The sequence below is a fragment of the Coturnix japonica genome, chromosome 1 (genome assembly GCF_001577835.2).
Source record: "Coturnix japonica isolate 7356 chromosome 1, Coturnix japonica 2.1, whole genome shotgun sequence".
In the NCBI taxonomy this organism is placed as follows: Eukaryota; Metazoa; Chordata; class Aves; order Galliformes; family Phasianidae; genus Coturnix; species Coturnix japonica.
In genome coordinates, this window is record NC_029516.1 from 70176200 (window position 1) to 70197283 (window position 21084).

At 37.8% G+C, this 21084-nt stretch overlaps 1 protein-coding gene and 1 gene segment (V, D, J or C); both read right to left on the minus strand.

The window, feature by feature from the left end:
• Window positions 1-7870: 7870 nt before the first annotated feature.
• Window positions 7871-21084, minus strand: part of LOC107319258 (M1-specific T cell receptor beta chain-like) — a 27279-nt gene continuing 14065 nt past the window's right edge. Inside the window, exons 3-7 of the mRNA XM_032447187.1 lie at window positions 15558-15641; window positions 9749-10084; window positions 9430-9447; window positions 8653-8759; window positions 7871-7986 (exon numbers count right to left, since the gene is read on the minus strand). Coding sequence (XP_032303078.1) covers window positions 7975-7986; window positions 8653-8759; window positions 9430-9447; window positions 9749-10084; window positions 15558-15641 — 557 coding nt within the window. The 3' untranslated portion in view covers window positions 7871-7974. The remainder of the gene's footprint in view (window positions 7987-8652; window positions 8760-9429; window positions 9448-9748; window positions 10085-15557; window positions 15642-21084) is intronic.
• LOC116653984 overlaps window positions 19805-21084 on the minus strand; it is a 7599-nt gene continuing 6319 nt past the window's right edge. The window contains 1 exon segment of the C gene segment in view: window positions 19805-20094. Within this exon segment, the coding sequence occupies window positions 20068-20094 (27 nt within the window).

The window sequence follows — 21084 nt, forward strand, 5'->3', positions numbered from 1 at the left end:
ATAGTGATTAAAAATTCGCTTCTATAAACATATAGTGCAGAGGGACAATGGAACACGGGGAACCACAGTGAACCTTATTACACATCAGAGTGATCTTATTTGGCTGCTACTTACAAGGGAGTGGCTAAAAAACCATCCAGAAAGACATTCAGATGAATAAATAAGTTCTTTAGATCACTTTGTAGACTGAGCAGTGTTGTAACCTAAATGGCTGTGAGACTTATTTTGTTATGCATCAAGGATAGTACAAAATTTAGACACCATCACTGGACATAAACTGTGCAATCTGTCCCAAAATAAACGGAAATTAAATAATTGTCTCTTCTTTGTAGGAATGAAAAGAACTTTGAAACCTTCCATCAGTAGTAGGCGAAAAATATATCACATTGGGGAAGACATATCAAACCTATCTAAGCTATGAAGGAGCCATGAAGTGAATGAGTCATACACCCTTATATATATATATATATATATATATCACTTATTTGGACTTTGGTTATTTGGCACTATGCCTAGAACGTAATTTTGCTTCACAAGATACAGAACAGTAGAAGAAAACTACGATGACAGTATGTGTTAATTTATCTATTCCCTTTGAATAAAATAATGTATTTATCTCTTATTTGAGTGTACATTTATGCTTGTATTCTTCTGTAGACAAGTCTACATGGGTATATATTTAAACAAGTCTACACTGTTCTAAAATTTATCTAAATTGGCAGTCATTTATTAAAATACAATTATATTTAGTTGGCAAAATCTCTGAATACTCTTACTTCTCTGACATGACTGAGATAAACCACAACTTCAGGCTTAGGAAGCTACACTGCTCTTCTCCTGTCGTATCTGTGCTTTTAACTATTTGCATTCAACCTTTTAAGTTTGAAAGAAGCCTCAATGAAATACCTTTACGGGTAAGCCTGAATAAAAATACTGTAGATCTAAAACCTCAGCTGCTAATGGACCTGCAGACTTGAAGACTCATTAAATCAGTGTGTGGGAAGGTCTTTATTCCCCATCTAGATGATTTTCTGTGCCTCTGTTTCCGTGTTTAGTGCAGATTAATGTTCAAATGTCAACTGTGAGACACTCTTGGTGCTGTGTTAGTTGAAAAGAGTGTCTTTTACCTGAGATAGAACTGAAAACATGCTTGCAATAAAACTGAAAGATGGTTGTTTAAAATGGATGATTTCCTGAACCTTATTTCATGATGTACTTCTCCAAATCTGGTAAGAAGACCATTACAAGTATGTTTCTAACAACATCCGTGCTTAAAACAGTCTAAGCCTTGAGAGTGGTAGGCAGCTTGTTGTATTAAGACTAGCTGTATTTGTCATGTAGGTGTCTGGTTTCTTGGGGGTGCAGAAGAGGTTCAGCCTCCTACAGACTCTGTCAGACTTAGGTGGTGAGGTCTCTCCTTCCAGAAGTTCACACTTAAACCTAAAGACTTAGAAGTAAAAATGCTCACCACGGAACTAGTGAACTAGCTTTGTTTCTTCCCTTTGCTCATTTTATTCACCCACTGTTATGTGACAGGATATTGTGAGTCAGATTTTTCTCTAAAAGTTCTTTCACCCTGTATTAAACACTTAAAAATATTAATGAGACATAATCTGTCCCATATAAAAAGTCTAGGCTCTAAGTTCTTGCATTTTTTTAATACAGCAGGAAAACATTTGCCATTAATCTCTTTGAGATACCATACAACACAGAACACTCCAGTGAGTTAGGTTATCTGGCTTCAGAAAGTGGCTTTAAAGAGTGGCAATGTGGGATTTGAATCTAGATCTTCTCCTTGGATTTCACCTATTACATTTCTGCAAACTACCTCTCTAGCTCCAGAACTGCATAAACTCAGACAAACATTCTGACTGTGTGTGTTGGGTAGAAGGCGATTTCTCTTTCTAGTCTAGATATCTGGACCTTAGGACTGCTTTTAAAGCATTATCTGCCCCCACAAGACAGGTACCTCATTAGCTGTTTCCCACAATAGCACCATCATCTCTGTTATTCTGGCTTCATGAAATCAGATTCTTAATATCAGTTCTGAGATTTATCCTACAGTTAAAACGAACTGTATTTTTGAGTCAAGGTCTTTGGAAATTCAGTCACAAGTTTAAATATACTTCTGTCTGATATTGCAATATTCCCTGCTCCTTTTCCATGTAGTTCTGCCCATGCAAAAAAAAAGTAGGAAATATGGCAAATAAATCTTAAAAGGATCACTGTAAACATTCATTTATTCCACCAGATGGTATCCTTTCACAAAAAAAAAAAAAAAAAAGAAGAAAATATTTTTGATAGCACAGATGATAGGATATTTAATTCTGGCATTAGTCTCTGGGGCCTCATTTTACAGCTATAGATGGTGAACATGACTGCCATGATTACTCTGCTATGCATCCAAGATACCAAGGTTGGACTGTGATCAGTTTTCTTAACACAGGTTAAAAGACTGTTAGAGGCTGTTGTGTCACACAGATATGGAAGTTGGGCTTACAATGAGTACTGATAATGCCAGGACAACTAATGGAAAAGAAGATGTCAGATGTTTGCTTCAAGAACAATCTAAATTTCTTTCATTTTTACTGTGTGCTCAGGCTGCTACTAGATCCATACGTAGCAATCTGCAAGCAAGATTGTGGTTGCTGTCTCTGGTAAGTGAAGCATATGTATCTAATTTGCACGCAAAATAGCTATTTTTAGATCCTATACTGCACTTGGTATTCTCTGGATCTTGAAAATACATTTTTCTACTCCCTTAAATCCATTAGAATCTGTAGGAAGATGGCAAAAAAACAGTCTTAAATTGGTTACACTAAAATACTTTGATTTGATTCTGGAAAGAAAATATCAGAAAATAAAATATACAAGTTAAAATGAAAAGGCAGTTTTAACGTTTGATACCGTTCTGTCTGATAGACTAATTTCCATCTGAGTCAATTTGAAACTTTCTGTACATTTTCAACTCAAAAAAAAAAAAAAAAGTTTGTTTGAAATTTCACACAGGAAGAAGCTTGGTTTTCAGCACAGATCTGGCTGATGCAGAGATCATTGCTATTGGTTTAAGGGAAATGGAAACAGAACTACATAAATAAATCCCTCACCAGAGCATGCTCTTTGACTTCTGAGGCAGCGATGAGAATGCGGACAGTTTGGTGCATGGTCTTGTACTTCTTTGGAGCGAGTAAGGCACCAGTTGAGACTTCATGCCTGTTCTGCTGAGGGGAGAATGTAGTCTGCCTTTTTAATTGAGTTTCTTTTGCTTTGTCTCACAGGAGCTGAGATAACCCAAACCTCAAATCTGGTGCTGAAAGAAGATGAGAATGCTACTCTGAGATGCAGTCAAAATGATAATCACTATAATATGTACTGGTATCTACAGCAGGCAGGGAAGGGTCTGCAATCAATCTATTATTCAACTGGAGTAAATCAGGAATTTAAAGGTGATGTTCACGCTGGATACGAGGCTAAGCGGTTAAGCCAAGGAGAGTTTCATTTGAATATCATGTCTGTAAAGACGAACCATTCAGCTGTCTATTTCTGTGCCTCCAGTTTGAACACAACACTTCAAAGTCACTTGCTTTCTGTACATAAACTCCTCCTCTCTAGTACCCTCCCTCAGAAGGGAGTAGCTCTCAGCACAGGATGCTGAAATGTAAGCCAATCACAAATCATAGGCTGCTGAGGAACTGGACCAAGGGATGTCAAGCAGGTTCCATTTAATTGCTGAATTCCTTTTTTTCTGATCAGCTGTTGATCCTTTATCGCGTCATAACAATAATTAAAAATTCTTAATCAAATCCAGACATAAAATAAAGGAAATGGAAGAACATCACCAAATTAGTGCCCAACAGGCCATTTTCTTCCCTGATACAGAACAGTTAATTGATGTATTTGTGTGTGTAAAAGTCAGAACTACTTTGGAGACAGAGACTTGCTTATATGCTCTCATACCACTGGGAGTATTATCAATCAATCAAAACCACAGTTCTATTTATGATGTTTGGAAAGGTTATTTTAATGTCAAGAACCTTAATAGATCTAGAGACACCAAAAGCAGTGAGAGAACTGAACAAAAGATGACAAGAAGAAGCTAAATAGAACTGATATGTTACAGATTGGCCATTACAGTCCTGATAAGTTATATGTGTATGGTGGACAGAAAGAGTAAAGGGATGTGGCATAAAGTAGTATGCAATCTAAAATGACATCATGTTCAAGGAAAACATGGATTTATTTTTATTCAGAATTTTTTTTTTCCACCATGCAGCTTACTTCTGCATGATGAATGTTTTACATGCGCTATATCTATCTGTTTACACCTTTTCCACAGCCTGATAAGCTGTAAGATAATCTGCGTTCCTTTAGTTTACCCCTTCCATCCATGGATGAGTTAGGAGTACATCTCAGGCAACTGTGTGGTGTTTATTCTTGCAAGTACTCAAGGTTCTCTTTGATTTTGAGCTAAGTTTGAAGACAAGGAAGTAGATGGAGGAACATGCAGGATGTGAATGTAATTTTATTTACTTTATGTTTTCTTCCTGATGGAGTGTTTCGTACATGCACAAAGAATATTAGGTCTCTCACACATGAATACCTACCAGTGTCTTTCTAGTTAAAGATCCTAAAGCAGAGCCCCTCTCTCTGTGTCCTTACTGCTGTTGAGGTGTATGCATTCAATGACAAATCCCTAAATTTTTACAAGAAAGTACCAAACAAAGTCCTTAACATTCATAGAATCATAGAATGGTTTGGGTTGCAAGGGATCTATTAGGGAGACAAAACATTGTATGTTAACACAGTGAAAGTTGGACTGAAATGGCACATTTTTGCTAGCAACAATGTCATCGTGGCAGCTGTGAAACATTTGTTTACCTCTGCTGGTGCAGATTTTTATGAGCACAGCATGCAAACTCTTTTTCATCACTGGTGAAAATGCATAGCTGATGGTGGTGGCTATGCTGGAAAAATGGTGTTTTGTAGCTGAGTTATTGATATTGTGCTTTTTGTATCTGTTGTAATTTCCATGGAAATAAATAGCTGGCATTACTTTCAGTGCAACCTACGTGGAATGCAGCCATTAAATAAATACAGACACAGGATCCACATTCTGATGTTATTCTTGTATAAATTTGAATTTTGTGAAATTATACTGTAAGTGCTGTAGGGCAAGTGATTATCTGTCAACTGTCACAATGTGGTTTTGGAAGATACATCTCAAAACTATGTATCTTCTTTCCACATACCCCAACTTACCCTGCCTCAGCCCCAGTAGAGGGGAAACATCAACAAATGGGAGAGAGTTCATCTGAACACCATTAAAATGACCAGGGAGCTAGAGAAGAAGATATGCTCATGGAATGAGAAGTTATGCTTAGGCAGTTAATTTTGTTCGGCTTGGAGAGGAGCAGACTAAGGGGTAGCTAACTGTGCGAACCTAACATGAGCAGAGTTAAGTTTTAGAGGGATGCAGTGAAAGGGCAGTAGGAACAACATGCAGCAAGAGAAACTCATTAGACATAAGGAAAAAGTATTTCCCCTTGATGGTGCTTTCGCACTGGAAGAAGTTTNCATCATCAAATCTCTGTCCTTGATGATATTCAGAATTCACCTGGACAAAGCCTTGAGGAACATGATATAGCGTTTGAATTAGATCTGTTTTGAGAACTTGTATTGAGACTTTTTCTGCAGTCTTTTTCCATCAAAATTTTCATCAAATTTATCTTGTTTTGTTGTTTTGAGACACCTAGAAACCAGCTTTTTTGGTTTTTTATTTTAATTTTTTTTAAAGCAGGTCAGCAACCCCCTACAAGTCTTTGGTTTTTTTTGTTTTTTTGCACAACAGGAACAGCAGCTGTGCATGCTAAAGCCATCTGCAGACTTCAACAACAAGATTGTGTGATAACAAGACAAAAAACCCCATTTGCTTTCATAAGACCCATATATGTTTCTATTTCTGTTCAACTATAATATGGTGAACTGACAGCTGCTCCCTTATGCCTCATCCTGTGAGGTTGGGTGTTGCTGTTGTAAGAGAGGCCCAATGAGTTATCAAAGGATCTTTCTGAGTAAATGTCAAACCACATCCTGTTTTTGCTACGGCTCAACTGCTGTTCACTTAAAGAGGTTTTCAAGCTCATTTAGGCACACCATCTACTCTGAGGAGATGGACTTGAGTGTGTAGGTTGATGAAAAACTCAACGTGAACTGGCAACATGTGTTTGCACCCCAGAAAACCGAAAACCGACCATATTCTGAGTTGTTTCAGAAGAATTATAGTCAGCAGGTTGAGGGAGGTGATTCTTCCCCACTACTCCATTCCTGCGAGACCCCACTTAGAATATTGCATCCAGATCTGGGGCCCCCAGCATAAAAGGAAGATAATAATGTTGTCCCCAGAGGAGGGCCACAAAAATTATCGGAGGGCTGGAGCACCGAACCTATGAAGACAGGCTGAGGGAGGTGGGCTTTTTTAGCCTGGAGAGGAGAAGGCACCTGGGAGACTTCATAGTGGCCTTCTGATACTTGAAGAGAGACTATAAACAGGAAGGAAACTGACTTTTTACACTGTCTGACAGTGATGGGACAAAGGGTGATGGTTTTAAACTAAAAGAGGGGAGATTTAGATTAGATATTAGATTTAGATTAGTTATCAAGCAACTCTTTACTATGAAGCCAGTAGGGTACTGGAACATGTTGTTCAAAGAAGTTGTGGGTTACCTATCCCTGGAACTATTCAACTCCAAGTTGAACAGGACTTTGAGATTTGAAAGTACCCCTGCCCATGAAAGACCGGCATCAGAACTATGCAACCTCTAAGGTTTTCCAGCACAGAACCTTCTGCGATGATCCTGATGCATTATTTTCTGATGAGGCCTTCAGAGATCTTTTCCCTGGATATATTTTCTCGTAGAAGATCCTGGCTATTCCCTCAGGATCTCTTTGTCTCCTATACCTTTTGCCTTGCTTTTATTTTCACAATTGTTCTGCGTCCAAAATTCCACTGGTATTCCTACATATTGGATGCACTACTCCTGTCTCTATTTAGGATGTATCTCTCTTTATTTTCCATTTATTTCCAAGTGAGTTGCTTCTGAATCACTAATTATGTAAGCTGTGCCACAAGCTAATATTGTAATGAGATGCAAAGTGGATGAAAGATCTCCAGAGGCACTTTCAGGTATTAATAATCTCTTGTATTTACTGTTCATTCTTCACAATAACCTCCTTGACATGTATTTCCCATTTAAGCTTGACACCTGCAGCTCTTCCCAGTTGTCATTGTAGTCACCTCTTCTCCTACTTTCTGTCTTTCATTTTAAAAATAATAAAGGTGATTTAACTTTAACTCCTCTGCCCCACCACCCTTCTCCCCTTTTCTTCCTCCCACTTCCTCTCCCCCCTCACCCTTCCTTCCCTTCTACTTCTCCATCCTCATTCACTTCTCTCTCCCTGCCCCCTTTACCTCCCTCTTCTCCCTCCTTCTTTCTCTCCCTTCCTCCCTTCCTCCCTCCCTCCCTCCCTCCCCCTCTGCCTTCTCTTTTTCCTCCCTGCATCCTCCCCCTCTCCCTTCACATAATGAGGATATGAAGATCTCCTTTTCCTTCTATAATGCCATATGCATTTTAAAATGTGTCATGAGGACCTGGGTTGGAGTACCAAGTTTTCATCTCTATAAGCACATATATACATCTTTTCTACATCACAGATTGTAGAGCCAATTGTACCCATTCTGTTCTTAGAGAACAGCAGAAACCAAACATTTCTGTTTTGCTATCATAGCTTTTAAAGGAAAATAAGAGAACCTTATTAAGGATAGACTTTTATCAAAAGATAATTCTGAAAGCAAGACAAAATAGGTGGAAAATGCCATGTAGTTTGTTTACTGTTTCCTAAAGCAAATCAGAACTTGTGTTTGAAGATCTGAAGCTTTCCACTTGCATAATGTTTCCTCTTCAAGGCAAAGCATATTTAGTACACTTTCTGGGAAAGAGGAAAAAAAAAAAAAAAGGAAAAAGAAAAAAAAAAAAAAAAAAAAAGGAGGAAAAGAATGAGAGATTAAAGTTGAGCCACCAAGAATTACTGAAATACAAAATACAAGCAATGATTGGTATGTAAGTGAATCTTAGAGAGAGAAAGGAAGAACATAAATAAATTTTCCATAGGTCAGTCTACTAATGTTTCAATTCTTGTTACAGATGGAAGAAGTAGACTATTTTATTTGCAACAAAAAATATTTTTTTTCAAAATAATTTAGAATTCATAATGTATCTAGGTGGAAGATGATTATTTCATCTGTGTTTATGATGAGAAGGAAGGGGAGAGGAGAGGAGAGGAGAGGAGAGGAGAGGAGAGGAGAGGAGAGGAGAGGAGAGGAGAGGAGAGGAGAGGAGAGGAGAGGTCTTTAAAGAGTTTTTGTTTTTTTTTTAAAAAACCTCTTTTTTTAAAGAGGTCCTTTTTTTTTCTTCCCAAAGCCCTTCCTTTCGTACTTGCTAGCTTGTTCTCCTAAAATTGATGAGATACTCAATTTCATTTAGAAGAAATAAATTTACATAAACTGTAAGACCTTGTTTTGTCCAAAGCTTTCTCAAGTACAGTTAGAATGACTTAAGATAAATATGTACAGAGTGGAAGAACTTTGATTCTCACCTTGTACCAAAGCATCATCCCCAACACAAATATCCCATACAAAGCACTCTTGAAAATGAGCATCATGTATACAAACTTCCCAGCTGTAGCAGTTCTCTGATAGTTTTCTGAAATGGGAGAAAAATAAAAATAAATACCAAAAATTTATTCAGGAAAATTCCTGGGCAAGGTTATTATTTTTCCAATCTATAAACTTCTGGTTCAGAATATTTGCACAAATTTTAATTCATTATATTCAATATTTATTTAATTATTGCATCCACAGTGGTGGAACTAATTAAGAAATTGTCTGAATAAAGAGAATTAGGGGGACATCATATGAAATTGGATTTGAGTCTTTCACATGGGAATATAATTTATTCTAATTCTGGAGGGTATCGAAGGAGACAACATGCTGCAGAATGACTTAGTTAAGTCACTGACCTGACTTCTCACTAGAAAACCAGCATTTATCTTCATGGTATATATAACTGTGTTGCTCTCAGTGATATCTTTATACTAAAATGTTCAGTTTTGGCTTTCAGTCTCATGGAAGGTTTCATGAGAGCAGACGAAAGTTGAATATTCATACACTCATACATAAGAACATGGATGTATATATATATACATGTACCTGCATCTGTGTATATGGGTATAAATGGAAGTGTCTGACAGGAAAAAGAAACACATTATTCATTGAGACACCTGTATATAAGACACATCTTTCAGTGAGCACTTTTTTGCATAAATGAACAGATTAATTGTAAAGAAGGGATAAGAATCAGTGACTTAACTTACCTCTGAAGATATCACAGCCTAAACACAGAAAGAAGGAAACATGAATTATTAATTAAGTTCAGATATTAAACAGAACATCTTTCCTTGTGTTTATTCAATTGCTTGTAAAATACAGGGTGTGTGGGGGAATTACAATGATACAGCTTTTAGTCAATTTGGAGAAAAACATAATCAGATTCTTTTGATTGCTCTCGGTTTTCCATTTACTGACAGGTCTAGTTAAATGTACTAGATTTCCAAAAAATATACTTGCAATGAGGACTAATTGTCCTGGAGAAAGGAGCCTACAGAGGATGAGTTCCACATACTTCTTACTCACCAGTATCACCATAGATGAATTTGTGTATTGATTCCAGTGTTTTATTCTTAAAAAAATTGGCAATACACTCAAAACGATTCAGAGGATTGAACCACTCTTGGGCTGAGATTCTCAGTCTGCTGGTCAATGCATAAGTGCTCCCATTTGATGTGGAAGTCTCATCTGTTCCCACTCCTTCTGTCCTCTTCACACCATTCACCTTCCAGACTAAATTGAGGTTATCAGGGTAGAAACCAGAGGCCAGGCATACCAGTGTGGCCTTGTTCTTCTGTTGAATCTCTTGCTTTGATGGTGAAAAGATGGCCACAGCTGGTGGTATGATTTCATCGTTCTTCCCTGAAATGGAAAGTAGTGTTGCCCAGATCCTCCATTAACGATTTAACAAACAAACATGTATAACACTTTTTTTCTGGATACAGTCTAGATAGCCAAAGTTAATAAAGCTAGGCTACTAAATGACACACAAAAAAACCCCAACAACAACAACAACAACAAAACCACAAATTTAATTATCTGGTCTTTTGTGTTAAGCTAGAAAATAAGTATGAAACAAACTGATTCCCTGATTTCACCCTCTGTTGAGTCTTTATGTATCTGTATGCTCTTTTCCTTGGAGTCTGAGTGAAGACTTATCTGAAATGGCTTGCCCTGTTTCACTGTAAGCCATCCTTGTCCTACAGTTTTAAAAACAAAAAGAAACAATCAAGCAAATAAATTGAATCCTACAAACCTATAATCTATATATTTTTATACTACAGTTTCTCAGAAGATCCATGAGTGAATGTGGTATGTAGAGAGAAATGAGATGTAGTAATATTGGAAAAAAAAAAAAAAAGAAAAAAAAAAGTAAAATAAAATAATAGTAAAGAATGTAGGGATACATATTTGAAGAGTGGACTGTTTGATGGGTAAGAAATTGTTTGGAAAGTCAGCCTTAAGGTTGTGGTCAGTGGGTCTATGTCCAGGTGGCGGCTGGCGACAAGCAATGTCCTCAAGGGGTCTGTCTTGGGACTGGTACTCATTTTTATCGATGACATAGATGATGGGATCAAGTGCACCCTCAGCAAGTCTGCTGATGAAACCAAGCTGAGTGGTGCAGTTGAGACAGCAAAAGGAAAAGAAGCCATTCAGAGAAACCCTGAGAAACTCAAGTGGTGGGCCCATGTGAACATAATGAGGTTCAACAAAGCAAAGTTTTGCACTTGGGTCTGGGTAATCACAGATCTATATACATACAGAGAGGAGAATTCTCTGAGAGTAGCCCTCCTGAAAAGGACTTAGAAGTACTGGTAGATTAAAAACTTGTCATTAGCCAGTAGTGCACATTTGCAGCCTGGAAGGCCAACAGTATCCTGAGATGCATCAAAAGACAAGTGGCCAGCAGAGCAAGGGAGGTTACTCTTCCTCACACATCCCTCTCCACTCTATCTTCATGAGGCCCCATCTAGAGTACTGCATTCAGGTCCGGGATCCCCAATCCAGGAAAGACACTGGGATCCATAGAGGGACCACAACAATGATCGAAGGGCTTGAGTACCTTTCCTATGAAGAGAGGCTGAGGGATCTGGGCTTGTTCAGCCTGGAGAAGAGAAGGCTGTGGCAAGATCTCATTAAGGCCTTCAAATATTTAAAGGGAGAATATAAACCGAAGGGAAAAAAACCTTTTTATGCAGGTAGATAGTGATAGGTCAAGGGAGAGTGGTTTTAAATGAAAGGAGGGAAGATTTATATTAGATATCAGGGGGAAAGTTTTTCACAGATAGGATGGTGAGGTACTGGAACAGGTTGTCCAGAATGGCTGTGGATGCCCTGTCCCTGGAGTCATTCAAGACTAGATTGAATCATGCTTTGGGCAACCTGATCTAGTACTTGATCTAGCAGTTGGCAACCCTGCCTGCAGCAGGGAGGTTGGAACCTGATGATTCTTTAGGTCCCTTCCAACCCAAGACATTCTATGATTCTACGAATAAATCTTCCTTTACCACCTATTGAGTAAAATATGGATTTAAACTGTGGAGGCTTGATTTGCAATGGAGATTTCACTTCCATTCATCCTGGAAATAAAGAAGTGGATTATATCCTTGGTGTCTTAACTTGGTGCCAAAAATAATTGTGAATTTCAAAATATCATGAAGAAAAGTCAGTGGGACTTTCAAGTATGCTTCTCATTCCCATGTCATAGGACTTGTCAGCTCCATCTTTTCTATTAAAACTTTCTCTTACTTTTGCTTGCATAAATTGATGTCAATATGGAAAAGAATGGAGTTCAGAGAAAAACAGGGTTAAACTGTAGACCCTATGTCTACTTGCGTATATCTGAAACTGTAAATAGTTTAATGCTGTAGTTTTGTGTGTATATGTGTTTAAAATTTCCCCTGCTACAGAATTTTTTTGTGGCATACCTTGTTTAATCCACATTTACCATTTCTTATGCCCTTGTGGATGACATTACAGAATTATCTCTCTCTCTTGTTGGCATTTTCAATTGTTCATTACTTTCTTTCTCAGGTTAATTTGACCATTTCCTTCTCCTTTTTTCCTCTTTCTCAATCTGTCTGATAGGAATTCTTATGTAATCTTAATAGTCAGACATCAGATGGACAACCAGACTACTTAAACAAGTAGTGCAAAGAGATGTCTGATTGAAACTAAGAAGTGAAATATTGAATATACTGAAATTTGCTGAAGATTCATCATTCATTTCAATGAAACTAGCATTTTAATGTTTGGATTCTTGTTTTTCCTCTCTGGATCCAATGGTACAGTCCACGGTCAGTATTGGATTGCCTAATTTGAGAAAAACTGCATTTTCTCAGTTTTCCTGGAGGTGGACATGCAAGTCACTTTCTCTCAAACTTGTTCAAGTTAGCACACTACCTATATCTTTTAACTGGTTTACTTAGTGTGCTTTCAGAAGAGCCAGAGCACAGTAGGTTCATTCTCTCATGCACACATGCACTTTCTTTGGCACCAAAATTCCCGTCTTCTTACCTATTATTAAATGTGTTGTGTTGCCTGTCTCTTTTCTTTCTGTGTTCTTCAAGAGAATCCAAGTGAGGATCACCAGATTTTGCCAATTACTACCAAAATTTCCCTTACTTTTAATTTCAGAATCTTAAAGGAACTGTCTGATATATTTCTTTTTTTCTTACATAAAACTCTTAACTGCAAACTACTCCAGAACTTACACTTTAAAATGTCCACCCTCAAATCTCTCTCTCATGCACTCTAATCAAGGTCCATTAAAACCACTCTGTAAGTTTGTATGTGAGCATAATGTTTATATTTTTTGTAAGCTTGATAAATATAGCCATTTTCAACAAATATCCTTATATCATATCCATATCCATATATATATATATATATATATATATTCCAGAGTTGGAATTACTTTTATAGTGCATTCTGTTGGGATTCCATACAAATGGAATTTTTATATTCCATTCTAGTCTGTGCTAACTATAGAGCATAAATGATAGACATTCTGAAAAGAGGATCCTTCATCTGAATCTACCAAATTCCCTCCTTGCTTATCATTATTACAGCCCTAGAACTTTTTTCCTTGCATAACAAAATATGCACTTCTCATGATTTCTACTTACCCAGAACTGTTACTTTTGTTCCATCTCCAAAATACTGGATATTGAAAGAACACAGCCTCACAGTGCAATATCAAAACTGCTCACTCCTGTTCAGTGATCAACAGGTTAAAACTCCAAATTTGATTATTTCCTTATTTTGTACCGTTGTACCAAAAGAAGTATTGAAAAGAATGTCTATCAACTATCTATATGGTACTTTATCACTAAATATTCTGCATTTTGTTCTAATAATGATTTGGATGAAAGCATAAAAATGACTATTCGTTTATCTGTCACTAATAACACGTTCTATTGTCTATTACTGCACTTCAACATTGATATATCCTCACACCTTTTAGGAATAAAGTTATATAATGTAAGATCCATCCACCTTTCAGAGACACTTTCTTTCCCTCCAGCCTCCATGTCTTTTGCCAATTCCTTTTGAGTAAAAATAAATTGCTTCCAGTCCCATGGACACACATTCTATCTGAATATCACAAAGGGATATAGGAATAACATAGGAATGAGAAAGACTGGATAGTTATGGAGGCAATCTAATTCTGGGAAAAAAATTTGGTCAGGATTATCATTAATTTCTAGTGGAGGACAAACAGAACATTACGTGAACAATGGATAGAGTCTCTAGGATTTCTGCATTGTAGAGGCAATGTATGTTCTTCCAGGACATGTATTATCTGGCTTGAGGTCTCTTCTTTGATCCTGTCTCACCATTCTGACTCCATTTTTTAATATTAGCCACAGGAGATGCAGCATGATATTTCAGCATTGAAATATTCAGACCATCAGGAAGATTCTGTCTATCCTTTCCTTGTAGCCCTGTAGTACATTTTCTCCTCTTTCTTTCAAGCACAACAACAAAAGCATTTTTTATTTAAAGAACCCTTCTCTCCATAAATATACAAAAAACTGTTTTTAAACAAGAGACTTATGAAAACACTGACCTTCAATATTTTAGGTGAGGATTAACTAAAAGTCACATGTAATTTTCAATGTAAAGTCTCATCAGAGCCACCAGAAAGAATTTGTTTCTTGGAAGATGATTCTTTGAATGTGCAAAAGCTAGCACCCACAGAAAGATTAGTACCTATGGCATGTGTTAACAAAAGCCTTCGTCAAGAAGGGCGGAAAGGAACTGGCAGACACACTCAGTTTTGCTGTCAGTCTCCACTTAATCACTGTTCGTAGTCCTTGAGGTCTGCCTTCTGAAGTTGAGTGGAAAACCATAAGAAGACACTGTGTACCATGTGTTGTAACAGTGTAAGAGTTTGAATAGCCCAGGATAGAGAAGACTTCATAAACTCCCCAATTCTCCTTCTACCCTCTGAAGCTTTTGGCATCTATGCAATTTGACCACAGGAGATCACTAATCTTTAGTGCCTTTATCTCCAGTTAGTGAGTCTTACTTCAAGAATCAGAATAACTCAATAAATTCTCTTCATCTTGTTCTTTCTTCTATGGGCTTTCTCACTCATCTTGTACAATTATAAGTGCAAAAACAGCAAAAAAATAGTTCTGAAAATTGTAGCTATAGCTGTAAGATTGATCCACCCATTCACTGTACACAGAATAACTTAAATGTGTTTGACTGAAGTAGGAAATAGTGGTTTAAACAAAGACAACTGAAAGACAGAATTCTTCTAGGTAGTCGTTCTGTCTTTCTTTAATTTCAAACATACATTGTAAATGGCATTTCTTTATTTGTAACAGTCCACTTGACATCTGCTCTAAACTTTAAGGGCACTGTTTGAGTACAGTTAAAATTTATTGCAAACACTTGTTTCTAAAATACTATAAGCTGAAGTTCAAATTACTGTGATGCTTTTCGTAGACTGAGTTTGTGTTAAAGAGAAATCAAGTTTCCTTCCTAAGTGGTCCAAAAATGCTAAGACTTTATGTAAATTATTGCGAATTGTTAAATGGCTTAGTAGGTGATGTCAAAAAGGTTTCCTTTTGTTCATACCTTATAACTTTGACCCATATAGGCATTCTTGTGAAAAGCGGTTTCTTGGGAGAAAATTCACCCTTTTGATTCAAACAGCCATGAGACTACATAAGTAATGGCTGTAATCAGAGCACCAACTAAACTTCTTCAGTATGATATTCCCATCTGTTTCAAAGTAAAGTATTTTGAGGAGCACAAAGCAGGAAAATAAATGAGTAAATTTTATCCTAGTGTAATAAAGAAGCATACAAAGGAGACTTACCAACCACTGTCAGACGAGTGCCCTGTCCGAAGCTCAGTGGTGAGTTTGCACAGTATTTTGAAGAAGTACCAGAATTGTCTGCCACTATCAACAGCACATAAAACCTCTGTGGTATCAGGATATATCATATCTTGTGCTAGATCATACACAGGAGGGACCTTTCTGCTCTCATCTGTATTAGAGAGAAAAAAAAGTACTTTTTGCAGGAATATATGAAATATTACTTCATGAGGTTCTGTATCCAGCAAACTCAGTCTATGTAGGAGGGAACTCTTTTCATTTCTGTATCCTGCTTCTCAGCATTACTTTCAGAATTCAATCTGAGGCATCTTTTGTAAAACAAAAATAACAAAAAAACCCCACAACTTTCTGCTTCAGTGAATCTCTCCTCTTTCTGCCATCACTAAGCTTTGCTAATGAAGAGTTGAATTTTGAATGCACCTGCCCAGCACTTATTTCCCTCAACTTCCCTCCTGCCTAATTTTCATACAGCCATTTAATGCCTTTTTACAAAAACAAAACAAAACAACAACAACAACAAAAAAACCCACCACACATATTTGTTAAAAGTACAGGCTTCTTGTCCTCATCTGGTACTGCTTCTAGGGTCCCAGCAACAAACTCTGCTGGAAACCAGTCCATACTACATCCAAATGAGTATACTGCTGGATATATTTTCGAAAGGATAATGTGGGAGTGGGGATTAGATGTAGTTGCCATTCTTGTAGCTCTCTTCCTAGAAGTTTCTTATTTGACTTAGTGCTTTTTTTTTTTTTTTTTTTCCCAGCAAGAACAGTGTTGTAAACCTGTCAAAACTGCTTTGTTTTGTTTTTCTTGTGATAATATTGTATTCATCCTTCCTCAAGCCTCAGCCAGACAGAATCTTAAAGGGCTGTGTGTGAGAGCAGATAGATACTGCTTGAAGAAGTATGGTTCCCATGTGGCCATTAACTATTGATTGAAAACCTGCCAATTTCTGTATGAATGGTGTACTCTCATGGTGGAAATATCTATAGATCAATGACGGAATAAGCAAAATGTTTCTTCTACTTACACAGGTTGCAGTGAAGTCTAGACTACAAATCTTCCCATGTGAAGAAAAATAAGAACACTGACAGGATTTCATATATCAAAAGATATTCATATTGGTGACTTCTGGGTACCTAGAGGAGAGTGTTCTCTATCTTTTGTCCATCCATTCTGGCTGAGTGTACCCCTCAGGAGCAACAGTTTACTCTTTTGGAAGAGTGTTTCTGTAAAAGCTTTCAAAAAAATGCAACAGACTTTTCTGCCCGTGTTCTTATGATGACTGAACATGATGCTTCCTTCACGTCTCCATTGAGAGACCAAGGAAAAATTTTAGAAAATACTTATAAGTCTGTGCTTATACTGACTGTGCTATGGAAAATAAATGGTCTTGACTGGGTGACAGTGTTTCAAAGACAGCTGTTGGGATTGAGGTGCTTCTATTTCCCTGCATTCTGAATTGTACTGTGCTATTTGTCTCTTCCAACTCAATACCACTGAGCAATCCAATCTTGTATATGTATCTGGTAAGAAGCAGGAAGAATGCTGTGACAGACTGAAAACTAGAAAACACAGATGTGTATGAGCATACCAAACAGATGCTAAATACCAGTAACAGCACAGGTGCACTAAAACAGATTATTACACTTGCTGTCATGGGGTAATTTAGGGATAAGGTAATCACAAGAAGAAAACACCATCAAATGACATAGTATCTGAAATAAATTTACCAGTGTATTAGAATGGCTATGACAGCTGGCCAGAAGCTTTTATCCTAAGGTTTCTGACACGCACATACATATATACTCTGTGCAGCAAACAGAAGTCAGACTCACCAGTACAAATTGTGGCCAGCAACCTGGACTTGGGTAAACAAGGCATTCGCTCTTTGGTGTTTCTATGTCCTTTGAAGTCACCTGGCTTACAACGCACAAATCAGGATCAGTTGTTATGTTGTTATATTGTTGGATATTCATTAATGTGTTTACCTGAAGGAACTCTTGTCTCAGCTGTTCACTGTTTTCTGGCTTAGATGGCTGGCCTAAGTCAAAACTGGCCTCCTTACTCATGCCTCACTAGTCTGACCTCTTTGATTTTATCCATATCTGAAGCCAATTCACATTTTTTTACCTAGGTTGCTATTACTTTCCAGCTTGCCACTATTATATGTAACTAGGCTGAAAACTTTTTAACAGTTTTGGTGGATGCAGCCTGAAAATCTTACCCATAACTCCGATCTGTATTTTGGTTCTCTGTATGAACCACCTACATTCCTCTAAGAGCAGGAGAAATGTAGACAAAGTCACATTTTATCTGAGTGGTAATTTTAGGCAAGCTTCACACTGATGCTTTCTGATTGAGTCTGAGAGTGCCAATAGGTGCAGTGTACCTGATCAATTTAACTTTGAACCTCAGACTCCAACCTTTGTACATGAGACCAGGATATCCATTTAAGATTAGACCTTCAGTTCTTGTGTGAGCTATGTTGATCCTTGACCCTGCCTGATCAGGGGAGTTGAACTAACTGATCTCTGGAGATTTCTTCCAACCTCGATCATTTTGTGATTCTGTGAATCCACATTGTATCCTTCTTTCCAGTCCTGTCTCTGAACTACTGCCTATACTATTCCTGTCCTCTTTTGCTCCTGACTCGATATCCTGAATTTATTCATGATCTGATTCACTGTTCGCCTTTCTTGGAACTCTACCTGGTGTGTGCAGGTGCTGTGAGATCATGTCCTCTAAAGTGAAAACACTGCCTGAGTTATGGTCACCCTTGGTTCCCGGCTTCCTTTCCCAACTAGCCCTTGTGGTTCCGTGTCAGTTTCTCAGACAGCTAATAATGCCTAGTAGTAAGACATGGAAGCCAAAGCTACAGAATGATGAGGGGCTTCAGCAGGGAATTAAATTTCTCAGGAGTCTTCAGATGTTTCACAGAGAAGTGGCTCAGAATGAGCTTCAAACACGATCTTTAGTAGGAATGATTTATGCAAACACTTGATACAAAACCAAGCAATAGAATGAAGTAAATTTAAATAAGATGTGAGAGGTTTTTTCACGGTGTAGGAGCACAGCAATCTGTCTGGAAAGAGATTAACATGAATTAATGCTTGGGAGCTAATTATCTCTGGACTGAAATAAGGTATTACTCAAGGTCTACTCAAAAATGAAGGTGCTGAGCTATTGCAATAAATTACCAAGAAGGAAGGTGTTTTCCTTAAAATTTTAACTAAAAGTCTCCCACTGTATTCTCCTGGGGAAACTGACATGTCCTTTCTTGGACAGGTACACTCTTAGCTGAGTGAAGAACCAGCCAGATTATTGGGCCCAGAGAGCTGCAATGAACAGTTAAAGCCAGCTGGCAAGCAGCCATGAGTGGTTTTCTTCAGGTGTTGGTATTGGGGCTTTTTTGTCATATCAAACAATCTTTACTTCAGCATACGAATTTTATTTTTTCTCCAATTCTCTCTCCCACTCTCACTGCTGGGAGGAGTGAGCAAACACTTGTTTGGTGCTTATCTGCCTGCCACAGCAGCCAGTCATGCAAATTAACACAAGGAGAAAAACTTAGCACCATGCAAGCACAAACATGAACAGCTGCATCACCCTTTTCTTCTCTGGCTGATCAGGATAGTCACTATAGACAATGTGAATCCCTCCAGTAGCTGACCTTAGACACTCAGGCTATTCAGGAGCTGGCCCTAAACTTTTGGTCTCCTCACATGCTTGTAGTAGGAGATATGAAACCCTGAAGACTAAAGCCTCATTCTGCTTCCTTGACCAGACCCTCCATCCCTTTCACAGATATAAAATTTCAGTTCTGTTCAACCCTCCCCAACCACCCAACCACCCCCCCAGGAAACACAAACACACAGGGACCTACACGTATGCACTATCAGTCTCCCGGCAACTGACCTCGGACATAGTCTGCTTGGTAGCTGTTCCTGGATCTTCACTCTCCCAGTCACTGACAGTGAGACACACAAGCTTCTGAAGCTTGGAACCCCTCTTTATTTACTCACAAATATCACAGTGGATGCACACAATATCAGCAGTGGATGAGCCTTCTAATATTCACATCACAGATAGGCTGTTCCTCTCAGTATTGACATTGAATGTATTTCAGTGTGAATACTTTATAATACTAATTGTCACTGAAAACTATAGTGTAGAATGATATTGCAACAAAATATCAAGTTTGGAAAAAACACTTAGGCTTCTTGAATGTGGTGAAACTTGAATTTTATTCCTAATTTAAGGAGCTGACACCTCTGCGTGGCAAGAAGGTGTTTAAAAGCTACAACAGATATTACCTTGTATGTCCATGGGAAATCTGGCAGTGATTAAAGCAAAGCAGAAAGAACAGCAGAGAACTGAGAAACGTGAAGAAAGAGGATATTAAGAAGCTTGGACTCTTTTCTACAGAAAAGAAAAAAGTAGAATTTGCTGTTTTCCTGTTGATGCAATGGATAAGATGATCCACTTATTCTTTATATAGCTTGCCACGAGCCTAAATGAAAACAAAGCAGAATAAACAATTAAGCAAGAACATGGTGAAATAATAGTCCAAAATTACAACTGCCTGTACTGTTGTGTTTCCTCAGAGCATGCAAAAAAAAAAAAAGAGCAAGTCAAGTTGATGGGACCATGCTCTTTTCAGTGTCATGCAGCAATAGAAAAAAGGGGCAAGGGACAGAAACTGGAACATAAGAAGTTCCATATAAATAAAAGGAAGAAGACTTGCCTGGACACTTTCCTATGCAACCTACTGTAGGGAACATGCTTTAGCAGGAGGCTGATATCCAGAGGTTCCTTTCAACCCCTACAACTACGTGACACTGTGATTCTGTGAAGCGGTAGCTCCAAGCCTTCATCCTTTCTTAGTAGCAAGAACATACCTTGCTACAAAAGTACCCGTACATATTATTTACTTACATACAGAGTTAATAGCTTTACAAAATAATAATAATAATAATAATAATAATAATAATAATAATAATAATAATAATAATAAATTCACAGTTGATCATGACCCAGTAATATACTTTGTCATATAGGCTTCAAAAAGGAGGAAAAACAAGTCTTGAAAATAACTGGAGCTGTGCTCGTACTCTTAACTCTATTATGTCCCTTCTCCAACACAATTCCCAGTCCACTTTTAAAAGAAGTTGGTGCTGAAGCTTCCACTACTCTTACCAGAAATATCTATCAGGTATTTGAAATGATTACAGATAAAAAGTATTTTATGTCTGTTACTAGCTACTTAAAATTCTCATCTGAAAGGTGCTTACAGTGAGAGTGGGGCAGGTCTCTTCTCACTGGTGACAGGTGACAGGACAAGGGGAAATGGCCTCAGGTTGCGGCAATGTAAGTTTAGGTTGGATGTTAGGAAACACTTCTTTACAGAAAGGGTAGTTAAACACTGGAATAGGCTCCCCAGGGAGGTGGTTGAGTTGCTGGCCCAAGATGTGTTTAAGAGCCATTTGGATGTGGTGCTCAG